Source organism: Panicum virgatum, chromosome 9K (genome assembly GCF_016808335.1).
Source record: "Panicum virgatum strain AP13 chromosome 9K, P.virgatum_v5, whole genome shotgun sequence".
Classification (NCBI taxonomy): domain Eukaryota; kingdom Viridiplantae; phylum Streptophyta; class Magnoliopsida; order Poales; family Poaceae; genus Panicum; species Panicum virgatum.
This window is the reverse complement of record NC_053144.1, coordinates 22,680,936-22,693,837: the sequence shown is the minus strand read 5'-3', so window position 1 is coordinate 22,693,837 and position 12,902 is coordinate 22,680,936. Positions and strand designations below refer to the sequence as shown.

General features: G+C 47.1%; 2 protein-coding genes across 2 annotated transcripts; one reads left to right on the top strand and one right to left on the bottom strand.

The window, feature by feature from the left end:
• Positions 1 to 5,753: 5,753 nt before the first annotated feature.
• Positions 5,754 to 7,823, top strand: LOC120650813 (cyanate hydratase-like). Its single transcript, XM_039928099.1, has 4 exons — positions 5,754 to 6,224; positions 6,685 to 6,756; positions 7,194 to 7,302; positions 7,518 to 7,823. The coding sequence occupies exons 1-4, from the start codon at positions 5,950 to 5,952 to the stop codon at positions 7,560 to 7,562; spliced, it is 501 nt and encodes a 166-aa protein (XP_039784033.1). The 5' UTR covers positions 5,754 to 5,949; the 3' UTR covers positions 7,563 to 7,823.
• Positions 7,824 to 11,297: 3,474 nt separating this feature from the next.
• On the bottom strand, positions 11,298 to 12,113 carry LOC120650812. Its single transcript, XM_039928098.1, has one exon. The coding sequence runs from the start codon at positions 11,964 to 11,966 to the stop codon at positions 11,472 to 11,474; it is 495 nt and encodes a 164-aa protein (XP_039784032.1). The 5' UTR covers positions 11,967 to 12,113; the 3' UTR covers positions 11,298 to 11,471.
• Positions 12,114 to 12,902: the final 789 nt, after the last annotated feature.

The following is a 12,902-nucleotide window of genomic DNA, read 5'->3' as shown; positions in this document are numbered from 1 at the left end:
CTTGATTCGCCGATACGCCACCACCCGAGAGAAAAGGCGGAGGCGGCTTCTTTGCTGCGCCGGGCCGCGCGGCTGTTGCTTCGACAGTCTGGGCCCGGGACCTGTTGGCCTGCTCTCGACCGAGCAGCGGTTGCCCGGACGGAGCGGTCGGTTTCGACGGCTCTTGGAAAGTGGGGCGTAAATTTGGAGCATGATCCCGGCGATCTTGAAAGTGCTCATGAATGGAAGGGGAAAGGTGCCGTAGGGTTGTGCCGGTTTCGTCCTTCGCCGGGCCGGCCATTCTCTTCTCTCCCATCATCACTCCTACCGGTTTCGTAATGCGGGTGAGTAGAAGGGAACGGGCTGGTGAGGTCTACATAGTACATGCACTCTCCCAATGTAGGTTGATTTTGTTGTCTGGTACTACTAGGGAGTAGTATGTTATTTTTTGAGCAACATGGTTTCAAACAATCTTTTTTTCTTAGGAGTAGGTTAGAGGATTTTAATTTTAGGAGTGTAATCGGGCTAAATCTCCGATAAAGCAACTGTCTTTTTTGAGCAACATGGTTTCAAGACCAAGGTAGCGGAATGTTAGGGTGCAATGCAAACCTCTTAGAGAGTCCATCCGTGTCCGCCCCAGCAAGAAAACGGCTACGCGTTATTATACTAACGCAACAAGAAAACATATGCACATGCACAGAAGAAATCTGTTCCGGATAAAACTATCTGCACCGGCGCACAGGATAACATCTTGCAGTACCAGGATAGAGGAAATATCTCTGTAGTGGGGTACTGCAAAAACATCAAGGCCCTCGCGTCACTCGTTTCCCCGAAATCCAGAGGGATAGAGGACCTCCGCTACACACCCGCGTCAGCTCGTGGGCCTGGCAGCCCGCCCCCACCATCGTCCTTGTAGCCGCGCCGCGCCGCCGCCGTCCCGCCCGCCCACCACGCCGTTCCCGCCCACTGCGCTGTCCCCGTCCGCTCGCTGCGCCGCCGTTCCGCTAGCCGCGCCGCGAGGAGTCGAGCGGGAGCAGGGGAGGGGCCGGCTCGAGCGAAAGGAAGCAGGGAGGGGAGAGAGAGAATGGGGGAGAGACTATGAGATAGATTATGACGTGTGGGTCCCATAGCCATAGGCAGGAGTTGATATAGAGTATGAATGAGTGCAGAAGAAATTGTATATAGAGAAGAGAATATCGATGACTAAAATAAATATTTTTTTAGAATGGATTTAGAGTACGGCTGCGGATAGTCTACGTCTCTGATTTAGCACAGGTGCTTAAACTTACAGTACGGCTCGTTACTCTTTTAGTTTTTTAGAAGATTATACTAAACAAAAGTGGATTACTTAACAGGAGCCATTACCGAAAACAAAGTGGCCTAGCTCAGTGGGCGCGTTGGGCCGAGCTCAGTGGGCGCTCATGGGTGGGTGGGTGGGTGGGCTCAACAATCGCTATCAGTAGCGGATCAGCCCATGTGACGCCACGGCCCACCGCCGACGCCCCTCCAGAGCGAAATTTTTTCATTTTTATATTTTTTAAAAATTAAAATTTCAAAAATATATGTCCATTTTGAAATATTTCAAAAATACCCCCGGTCGTCCCCCCATAGGGCGACAGGACTTAAGTGAATTTTTTTTTCAAATTCTCAATAAGGTCCCTAGAAATAAATAAATAAATAAATAAAACCTGTCGCCCGTTGGGGGGCGACAGGGGCCTGTCGCCCAGCCCATGGGCGACCGCTGCTGGGCCCAGCCCACGGGCGCGGCAGGGGGCCTGTCGCCCCCCCCCCCCCGCGGGCGACAGGGGGCCTGTCCCCCCCCCCCGCGGGCGACCGGGGGTACCCCCTATATAAGCTCAAGCCCTCTCATTCCCTCCTCATTTGAGCCTGAAAATTCCACCAAAAATCCAGAAAAAAAGAGAGGAGTGAGGAGAAGGAAAACGGCGAAACCCTGCCGGATTCAGCACTTGTGATCTGCAGGTTAGTACATTTAGTTTAAATATTGTTATATTTAAGTACTACGTATTTTAATATGAGTAATTTGATTTAATTAGTGCTATAGTAGAACCATTTAAGTAGGAGTTCAATGATACTTTAGTTTGTAGTTACGTAGTAGTAAATTAGTTTAGAAAATTAGTAGAACTATTTATGCAGTATAGAATTTGAGTGTCATCACGTAGTTATGAATACTTATACGTTGTAATTGAATTTCATACTTAGTTTTTACGGATTATTGAATAAGGTAGTGAAGTAAAGAGTATAACTCGATAAGTATTATGTGATATACAGATATGTCGAGCAAGATGCAGTTTCAAGTATTTTATGGTGAATACAATGTTATGTATGGGCCAAATGGAGTAGATCTTTCTGCCTTTAAGCGCACATCTAGCGGCATAGATAAACCTCTGGAAAGGAGTTTTGGTTCCATATGTAAGTGGCTGCAGCGTGTGTTCCATGTTGATCCGTTGACACATGTGATCACTGTCCAGTCTCTTATTAATTGGGAGGTAGAAAGTGAATTATGGGAATTAATGATGATACACAGCACTGATGACTGGCAGAAGTACATGCAAGCAACTCTAGAGCGTGGGTGGCCTCTGGCCATTCTTGTTCAAATCCGGGAGAAGACACAAAATGAAATCCAACATTGTGCAGATCAAGGAACTCCGAGTATTCGAAGAGAGACCAATTATGTTGAGCAAGATGAGTCAGAAGAGACAGAGAACCAAAACATGGGACCACAGGGCCTTGCTGATGAGGGAGAGAGGATACATAGCATTCTGGACGAGATGGAGGCAGAAGACCAAACCGCAATAGAGATGGAAGAATATGAGGACTCATCTGATGACGAGCAGTACTCATTGCCAAAAGAGTGGAAAGAGCATGGTTTTGGCAGTCATGTCGCAGAAGATGTACGAAATCAGGAGTGGGAGTACAGAGGGAATGAGGTAGTGCAAGGTGCAACATATCCAAACATTGAAGCCGTAAAAGATGGTGTGAGACTATGGGCAATCTCATTGAAACGAGAATTCAGAGTCGTAAAGTCTGGCAGTAAAGAATATGAGGTGAAGTGTGTGAATGCTGGATGTCCATGGCGAGTACATGCATTCAAGGGAAAATGGAAGTCAAACTGGAAATGTTCCATTGTCACAGAGCACACTTGTTTGCTGTCAGAAGTTCTTCCCTCGCATCACAATATATCATGCGACTTTGTTGCAAAGCAAATGTATGGGTTTATTATGGACAACCTAAATTATGAGCCAAAAATGATTGTTCGACATATTGAGCAGACTTACCAGTACACCATCAGTTATTTGAAGGCATGGCGGGCTAAACAAAGGGTGTTCGAGATGCGGTTCGGCACATACGAGGCATCATATGATAACCTACCTCGTATGTTATCCCAGGTTGCTGCTAGAAATCCTGGAAGCTTTTATGACACATACCTTTTACCAGCCGTGACTAGGGGACAAAGAATTATGCAACGAGCCTTCTTTTGCAAAGGTGCTTCTGTTAGATCATTTCAGTTTTGTCTTCCGGTGATCTGCATTGATGGCACATTTTTGATTGGAAGGTATAAAGGTCAGATACTCACCGCAATCGGGATTGGAATTGTGGGGCCTTTCACTCAGGATAATGAGAATAAGATGTTTATTCCTGATCCAGCCACTAAGAAAGGCAAAGGCCGCCGTCAGACACGTCGTATTCAGAATGGTATGGACGAGTCGGAAGCAAGTAAGGCACAAAAGCGTTGCAGCCAATGTGGATCATTGAGTCACAACTATAAGAAGTGTCCTCAGAATGCACTTCGCGGTTGAGGCATATTGCCCCTAGAGAGTCAGGAGACAGTTTGGGCAGCGCCAGGAGTTTCCGGTGCCCACCGCGTTGGAGCGTGTCAGTCGTCAGGACCACAGGTAATTATGAATGAACTTGGCTCATACATTCGTGTCGAATCTAACGATTCTTCGTAATCCACTTTGTAGATTGTCAAGGAGTGGCTTGCCGTGCTCTGATGATTGGCTCACCAAGATCCAGCTGTGGGTGGACCAATGGGAACAGGCAGACGAGCTCTTGGTCCATCCAACAGGACCACACACAGACAGCTCATTTAGGGCTTACCTCACCTGGTACTTACCCCGGACTCGGGCTCGTCTGATTTTTGTTGACACTCACCCGCAGCCACACCAGGCGAGGCCTCAGGATGGCTATGGCCGGCACCACGTGGAGGCACTAGCTGGCGCGGTGAGTCTCTTGATCATATTTGCATATATATATAATCATATTCATAAGATAATTCATGTGTTTGTAACTTTACTGAATTGATGCAGCTTCGCCTTTGCAACATGATGGAGACGGACTGCTCGACTTACCTGACGAGGGTACGTGCCGGATCACCAATGACCCAGTTTGAGCAGACAGAGGCATGGTCGAGGCAGCGTGATCAGTTGCGTCAGGTAGCGCACAACTTCGGAAGCCGTGTGCAGTACGAAGACAACCACGGGTCGTCTCAGGCCTCGTCGTCGTTCCCGTGTCCGTCGACCATGCACGGGCCGACGTCGCAGTTCTTCCCAAGTGCAGGTAACGTACATATCTCTTTAAAATTACATCAAGTGTTCCTACATATTTACTAATATCATATACAGGATACGATCCAGCTACTGCGTTCGGCCATATTGGAATGTTTAGAGGGACAGCACCAGTTGGCGGACCGTATCCAGGGATGGTACCCGGGGCCACAGATACCGGCGTACACAGATTAATTTATGTTTCGTATTTCGGTTTCTACATGTCATTACGAAATATACGAGCGTACGCTAACATCCACATTTTTTGCGTAGGATTCTACCCCGATGCGGGCGCCAGACCTTCTTCTTTCTCCTTTCGACCAGATAACGAGACATTCACCTTAGACGACTTCGACAGCTTGAGTCCAGAAGAGCCTGCCGCGCAAGGTGACCCCGATGTCTTGGGGTATTCACAGCTAGAAGGAGCACCACTTGGGATCTCTCAGCAGCAGACACCGCAGCCCCTTGCGCGTCCTGAGCGACAGGTGAGGTCTCCGGATGTTCTCACATACTCCGAGGGACATGTCCGTGCCCAGCAGAGGGCTAAGAGGGTCCGACGCACTAGGAGTGGTTAGATGTATATGATGTTTATTTGTAATGAGATAGCTGTGGACCGCTTATTTGTATCCGATGTTTATGATTGTGGTAGGTTACTTGTCATTTGTTTCTATAGATATTATTGATGTGAATTTATTATATTTGTGGGTTCCATAATGCTCGTGAAATAAGAGAAGTTCTTGCGATTTTTTCCCGTGATTTAATGAAGGACAAGTTACGTGCGGTAGGAGTTAGCGGCCGAGATCTTGCCGACGATGATGACGAATACACGCTCGAATAGCTTAAAATAGGTCCCTGGAAAAATAAAAGTCCTTGGAAAAAAAAGGGCTCTGTCGAAAAAAAGGGGAGCCTGTCGCCCGAGGGGTGGGCGACAGGGGCCTGTCGCCCGAGGGGTGGGCGACAGGGGCCTGTCGCCCGTGGGGGGGCGACCTGTCGCCCGTTGGGGGGGCGACAGGTTCTTTTTTTTTTCTCCAGGGACTTCGTTGCAAATTGGAAGAAAAAAAATTACACTTTGGGCCTGTCGCCCTATGGGAGGGCGACCGGGGTATATTTTTGAAATATTTGAAAATGGACATATATTTTTGAAATTTTAATTTTTAAAAAATATAAAAATGAAAAAACTTCCTCCAGAGCCGTGTCCCGGACTCCCGGTTCGCGAGCTCCCTCCCTCCGGCCCGGCGGCAGCCCATCCAATCCACAGCCACCCACCTGGCCGCTCCACGCCGCACTGCACACATCACCCGTGCCATCTCGCCTCGCCTCGCCTGCCCCAGTCCACCTGCCCCCGTCCACTTCCTCGAGCACCTCGTGGCCAGCGCGGCGGGCCGGCGGGAGGGACCGTGGGGGCATGGAGGAGAGCGGCGCGAGGGCGGCGGTGGTGCGGCGCCTGATGGCGGCGAAGGCCGAGTCCGGGAAGAGCTTCTCGGACGTGGCGGCCGAGACGGGGTTCACCAACGTCTACGTCGCGCAGCTGCTGCGGCGCCAGGCGCAGCTCAAGCCGGACACGGCGCCCAAGCTCAGGGCGGCGCTGCCCGCGCTCACCGACGAGCTCATCGGCCTCATGATGCAGCCGCCGTTCCGGTCCTACCACCCCGACATCGTCCAGGAGCCCGCCATATACAGGTGCGGATGTGGAATTCGCCTTGCCAAGTGACACATAATTACCCTGCCAAATAGCCAATTTTGTACCCTGCCAAATAGCCAATTTTGTATTAAGGATGTGGGTACAGTTTTCCTCTTCCCCAACCTAAACACACTTTTCAAATTTCAGAAGACTGAATGTTAGAGTGGTCTGAATTCCTGTTGCACAAGCTTATCCATATCTATGCTACTTCTTTTAGATAATGATGATCCATATCTTATGCCCCAATCCTTGGTTAAGAACATCCAATTCTGCAAGTTTGCATGCTGAGCTTGACAGTCTTCAGCATTCTTGACAGCAGCTTGCTAAAGTTGTATGGCTGTGCTTGTATTCAGAGCTTCGTTAGTCGATGACTTGTTATTTCTTCCATCCATTTCATCAGTAATTTATCAGATATTAGACTAGTGTCTTAGTAACAATGTTACTACATATTGCACACAGATTGAATGAAGCTGTCATGCATTTTGGAGAGAGCATCAAGGAAATCATCAATGAGGAATTTGGTGATGGAATGTAAGAAATCCACCTATGCTTCATTTTTTGCATAAATTCTTAGTTTCCAGTGATTGGGCACGAAGTATTGTGTGGTATACAAGTTAGTAAATCCATTTTCCCGTATGCTTCAGAGAGGATACAAAGTCCTTTGAAAACACTGCCATTGGCATCACCTTCAAGGTTTTTTTGCGTTCTGTATGGTGTCTCTGTGTTTGCGTGTAGACATTTATTAGAACTTGGAATGCTTTTAAATTCTTGTGCAGCGTCATTCATGCCTGTTCCTGTCGAAACCCCAGTAAACACTTGAATGTGTGCAGTTAGCAAATATATCCATGGAATCATCGGCCCATGAAACTCCCTATTGATTGATCTGTCAAATGTTGACACTGTGTTATAGATCTTATTTTTGTGTAAATAACTTTGTGTTACTATATTTTTGTTGCTCCTTATTGCAGCATGTCGGCCATAGATTTCTACTGTTCAGTTGACAAGGTTCAAGGTGCTGACGGCAAAGATCGTGTGGTGGTCACATTTGACGGGAAGTATCTGCCTTACACTGAACAGGTTAGCGTCCTCTTCCTGTTATTCGCCTGCCACTCTGTTCCTGACAAGCTCATGGCACTTTCGATACCAATTAAAAATTCTAGCAGATAAATATACAATTCTTGCATGAATCGGCAGATCCTTTGATATAATTACAATAGTCATTATATGTTGATAAGATTATCATCTGAATGGGCCACCTAAGCATACACACCTATGCCTTTTCACATGTGCAGAAATCTGAACATATGATGTCAAGGCCGGCCCGCAACACATCTTGAGACGGTTGGTGACAGCGAGAAAGATTCTTTTACGACATGGAGCTACCATGCAGCAATTTGGGTTTGGAAAGGGTCGAGCTTGCCTTTTTTTCCCCCTCCAAATAATCAACGAAAACAAACAGCCCTGAACTGATAAAGCCTGGTTTTACCCTTGTTAGCTTTACAGGTAGGCCGATAATAAAGAATAAACATATGGTTGTTGGACTGCATTGATGATGCCAGAATTTAAAATAAATAAATAAGAATTTGTTTATGTATGTAGCTGAATCGTCTACAGATTGGATCGAGTGGAAGTATGCTGGAGAAAGTTCTGAAATCGAAAAAAAAAAGATTCCACTCCTATCTCGTCCTCGAGTACATATTTATCATACATACGTGGGCCTCTCATGCCTGGAACACTAACTCTAATTAGAACGTATGAGGTGCAAACCAACTTCTCCGTGCAAACTATGAAAACTTCAATCTGTGTCATCGGATCAACATCCAAAGGGCATGGGGGATTGAGTAATTTTACAATCTGGTCCCACCCTTGGATTGGGTAATTACACTTTTGCAAATCTACTCTCCCACCACCCTGCGGCTCTTCCCTTGGATGTTGATTTGCATCTGATATGTTCCCAACTCTAATACATACAACTCATTTACAACTAAAATACTCTATTCAATATGGATGATAGATGTCAATTGTCCCATCTTGCTAGCGGCTGACATTTTTTTGGCTCCTACAATTTGATACTTGCTCATTTGCTCACCTGAAACTACTTCACTTGGTTTAAGTGCGCCCCTTCATCTAACGGCTCCTTGATGAAGAAGCGACCAATTTCCACATGCTTGTTCTGTTGTGTTAAACCGGATTATTACCAATGTTTGTCGCAGACCAGTTATTAGAACCAGAGCTTGAAGGGACCTTCGCTTAGCTTTAACTCGGACAACAAGCTCCTTGTCCATAGCAGCTCACTTAAATGAATAGACATCGCTCCGCAGTTGATAGAGGCACCGCACCACCTCAGGGGCGGGCCCAGGATTACAAGTGTGGGTATTCAAAATTTTCAAAGGCTATTTTTTTGACAGCCCAAAGTGTACTCCCTCCATGACAGCCTAAAGCTCCATGACAGCCTAAAGGGAGTATATATAGATTTATAGCACATAATTCATTGCTACTCTTTCATGGTACACAATAATTCATTGCTACTCTTTCATGGTACACAACAGCTTTTTCGAAAAAAAAACTCATCAAATAGTGATGGCACTGGCACTCTCCTTTAAAAATTTGGCACAAATTCACTATAAATTTATCACAAACGTTTTCCTCACTACATTGCTATCAATTCATCAAAAGCTCACAAGTATTCACCAATTGCAATTATTATTCACAAAACAAGAAAATTTCTCAAGTTTGTAGTATCCATAACCCATGTCTTGTTGCCGACCTGCAGTACTGCCACCGGCCGCCCACGCGGCCCTTGGCATTGGGCCGTGCGTGGTCCTGGCGCATGGGCATGGCGCTGAGCGCCGTGCAGGGCTGCAAGCAGATGGCTCTGGTGGTCTAGGGCAACTAATCTGGTGGAAACCACAACCTTCGTGAAAACTCGTGTAAAAGTCGACTAAATTCGCCAAGAAAAATCACACATGTAGATGATGTAATGATACACAATCTTGTAAAATATTTTGTCCAAACTCGACTTCGTTTGTGAGATACAAAAATAACAATTTTCAAGCAAGAAAGCTGTTTTACAAGGTTTGGACAAGATACACATGTAGAAATTTGTTATTTTTATATCTTACAAACGAAGACGAGTTTGGACAAGATATTTTACAAGGTTGTGTATCATCATATCATATAAATATGTGATTGTTTGGTGAATTTAGACGACTTTTTTGTCTTAGTTTGTACGAGTTTTCACGAAGACGGTGGTTTCCACTAGATACATTGCCGGTGGTCTAGTGCCGCCGCCCACAGGCAGGTGGCGGTGGCGCTCGTGGTCTAGTGCCGCCGCCCACCGAGCGGAGAGCCGGAGCCACGGTGGCCTGGCTGCGGTTCGCCGCCGTCCGCCCATCCCTCGTCGGCGGTAGGGGCCGCTGACAGGGATCCGCCGCCTGTTTTGGCGAGTGGGCACGCTGGCCGCTGGCCGGTTGCAACTCGGGAAGTTAGGAGAGAGGAAGCGGCAGCGGCAGGCACCACGCACCACGGCACCAATCAAGTTAGGTGCCTGTGTGGGCTATGTGGGTTTCGGGTCAGCCGACGGGGGAGGGAGAGGAGGTGGACTTACTATCGTTTATGGGCCTGAATGAGAGGAGGAGGCACAGACAAGACAGACATGTTATTGGTGAAATTTTCATTTTTTTATTTATATACATGGAATACAGTATATATACAAAATGTTTTTGCTAAAAATAATGGGTATTCAGTTGAATACCCTTAAATTGAGGTGGGCCCGCCCCTGCACCACCTGCTTCCTTGCGTCCCAAAGTGGGGGAGAATAGTTTTCCAGGTGAAAGACCATTGCATTTGTGACAGGCAGGAGTGGTAATGGGCCATGGCTCTAATGGCCTCTTCACAGCTCAACAAGTCTTTTAAATTTTATAGCTCAAAATTATATAAGATTAGAGTCCAGCCTTTAGATTGTCTAGTTTAAAATCTTTAGCCCTTTACCACCCCAGTGACAGGTATAGACTTGTCGTGAAACTATATCACAACGGATCTCCGAAGGGCTCGCAACCCCGAAACTTCGCGGACTAGGGTACCTGAACTGTGGTATCCCAGAAGATATTGGCAATTTGGCAATGCTAGAATCCCTCGACTTGTCATGGAATCGACTATCGGGACAAATACCTCCAAGCTTTGTCGATTTGAAGTTTATAAGCAGTTTAAACCTCTCGGACAATGGTTTGTCAGGAAGGATGCCGACAGGTCGTCAGCTGCAGACACTTGCCGATCCATCAATATACAGCAACAACCAAGGGCTATGCGGTCCTCCTTTGAGAGAATGTGCAAACGCAACAGCATCAACGCACAGTCACACAAGCCAGGATGATGGTAGAGAGACATTGTGGTTGTATTGCTTTGTCGTTGCTGGATTTAGCTTTGGATTGTGGATATCCTGAGGCATCTTATTTTGCAGTAAAATGTGGAGATATGCGTTCTATCAGTATGTTGACAGCACGAAGGAGAAGATTGCAAAGAAGAAGATAGCTGCATACCGACCATACTATTTTGGATTTGACAATCGATCATTTTTTGCTGCACTTTCCTAAACATTCGACCACATTATCTTCTTCCACAAATGTTCACGATCAATTGTTTCTGAAACACATTGAATGGATTCTGTCTAGCAACCTGAGATGATGTCCGAGTACAGGGAGGAAGTGGGTATCAGGGTCAGAGATGGATGACACCGGCGACACGCACCGGCTTGTTTGGTTGGAGGCCTGAGCCAGGCAGCTGCTTCCAGGCAGCAATCTGAACCCCAGGCTGATGAAATCGACGGCCTGGAGGTGCTGCCTGGCCCAGGCAGCAAATGGCTGGCTCAAACCAAACAGGCGCAACCGTAGGCAGCCGTAGGATTTCTACAGCTGTTTTCCAGAACTCTATTTTTAAACCTTATCCAGCAGTGCTCCATTCTTGCAATCGCGGCTACATTTCAAAATTTGGTCTCATTTTCTCAAATTCTGAAGAATCTACCCAATCCTTGAACACAGAAACCTCAAAAGAAAACGTCTCAGCTCAAGAACCAGTGAAGTAGGCAAAAATGGAAGCTCAGATTGAAAAACTACAGATCTACAGTCACCAACGGACACGCATGTATATACTGCAATTCAACAGATCGCAGAGTACACATTCAATCTCTCAGCAATACCCAACCGTAGAGCTTTGCAGCCGGCAAAGTGTGAGCGGGATGAGCTACAGGGTCAGCCAAAGCACTGCTCCGACGGCAACGGGCCCGGGATCGACCCCTGCTGCAAGAACTGCAGGCCGAAGACAACGGCGATGGCGACTGCGGTGAGGTAGGCGACGCCCTCGGAGGCGCCGAGGAGGCCGTAGGGGCCGGCGGGGAGGCCCGACCCCGTGCGCGCCTTGGTGGTGACCGACCACCCGACCAGGCCCGCCACGACGAGGTAGCTGACCCCCTCCGCGGCGCCGAGGGCGCCGCCGGGGCCCGGGGGCAGGCCGCAGCCCGTCGTGTTCAGCGTGTACAGGGACCACGCCACCGTCGCGCTCGAGGCCAGCCCGGCGGCACCCGCGGCCAGCTCCAGGGTGCTGTTGCCGCCGCTCGGCTCCGCCTTGCAGGTGATGGTGGGGCGCCGGCGGGATTTGGCAGCGTGGCGGCAAAGGGAGCCAACGGTCGCAAGTGTCGTGGAGGCGGCGGTGGCCGAGATGGTGGGGCGGAGGGCCAGAGGCGCCATGGCTGCTTACCTGCCTTGCTGGATTGGAGCAGACGAGCGGGAGGTTCTGCCTTCTGCGAGTGGATGGGGGCTTGGGGCTTATCCTCTGTTGCACACTTGCACTGCTGTGTAGACACTCCTTTGCGAATAATATCAAAACTTTTTTTTTAATTCTCAATATTTTGTGCACGGAATAACTTTATATACCTCCAGCGCATAATCACACAATAAAAAAACTCTATATATAGAATAAAAAACCTCGTACATCCGTTGCTTTCAGTTTACAAATGGAAAACCTCGTACTTCGAATAAACTTTGTACTCAGAATACAAAAACAAAAGTATGAAATTGCATATCAAAACGTTGTACATTTCCAGCTCCTAATCATATATCAAATCATTTATATCTGGAATCCAAAAACCTTTGAAGCCACATATTTGAAATACTCTGCATCTCCAACTTTCAAATAGTAAATGAAAAGTCTGCTGAAAATTTAAAAACTTTGTAAAAGCATATTAAAAATAGTGACGTATCTTTGAGAGCTACAGGCTACAACCTTCATGGAATAAGGCACACGGAGAGCGGAATCACCGTACCGGCCTACCCCCACTCCTACCTCTGAGCTGGACCCGCGGATTGATCCAATACCTTTTCTTTTTTCTTCAAATCCAAAAAAAATCTCTTTTTATTTTATTTTATACATAGGTCGTCGATTCGGCGTTGGAAAAAGGGTTAGGCCCTTCTAGTAAATAGCTCAAACTATTTTATCGATATGAGTGCTCTATATCATATAAATTCCACACTAATTATTTCCCGTTTAAAGAATTTCGAGATTAATACTAATGTAGTTGTAGAAAGAGTACCAATGAGTCTCACATTATTGGTCTACAGAGAATCAAAGTAAATTTACCAATGAGTCGCGAAATGCTATGGTTCTCCCATATGATTTCTGAAGTT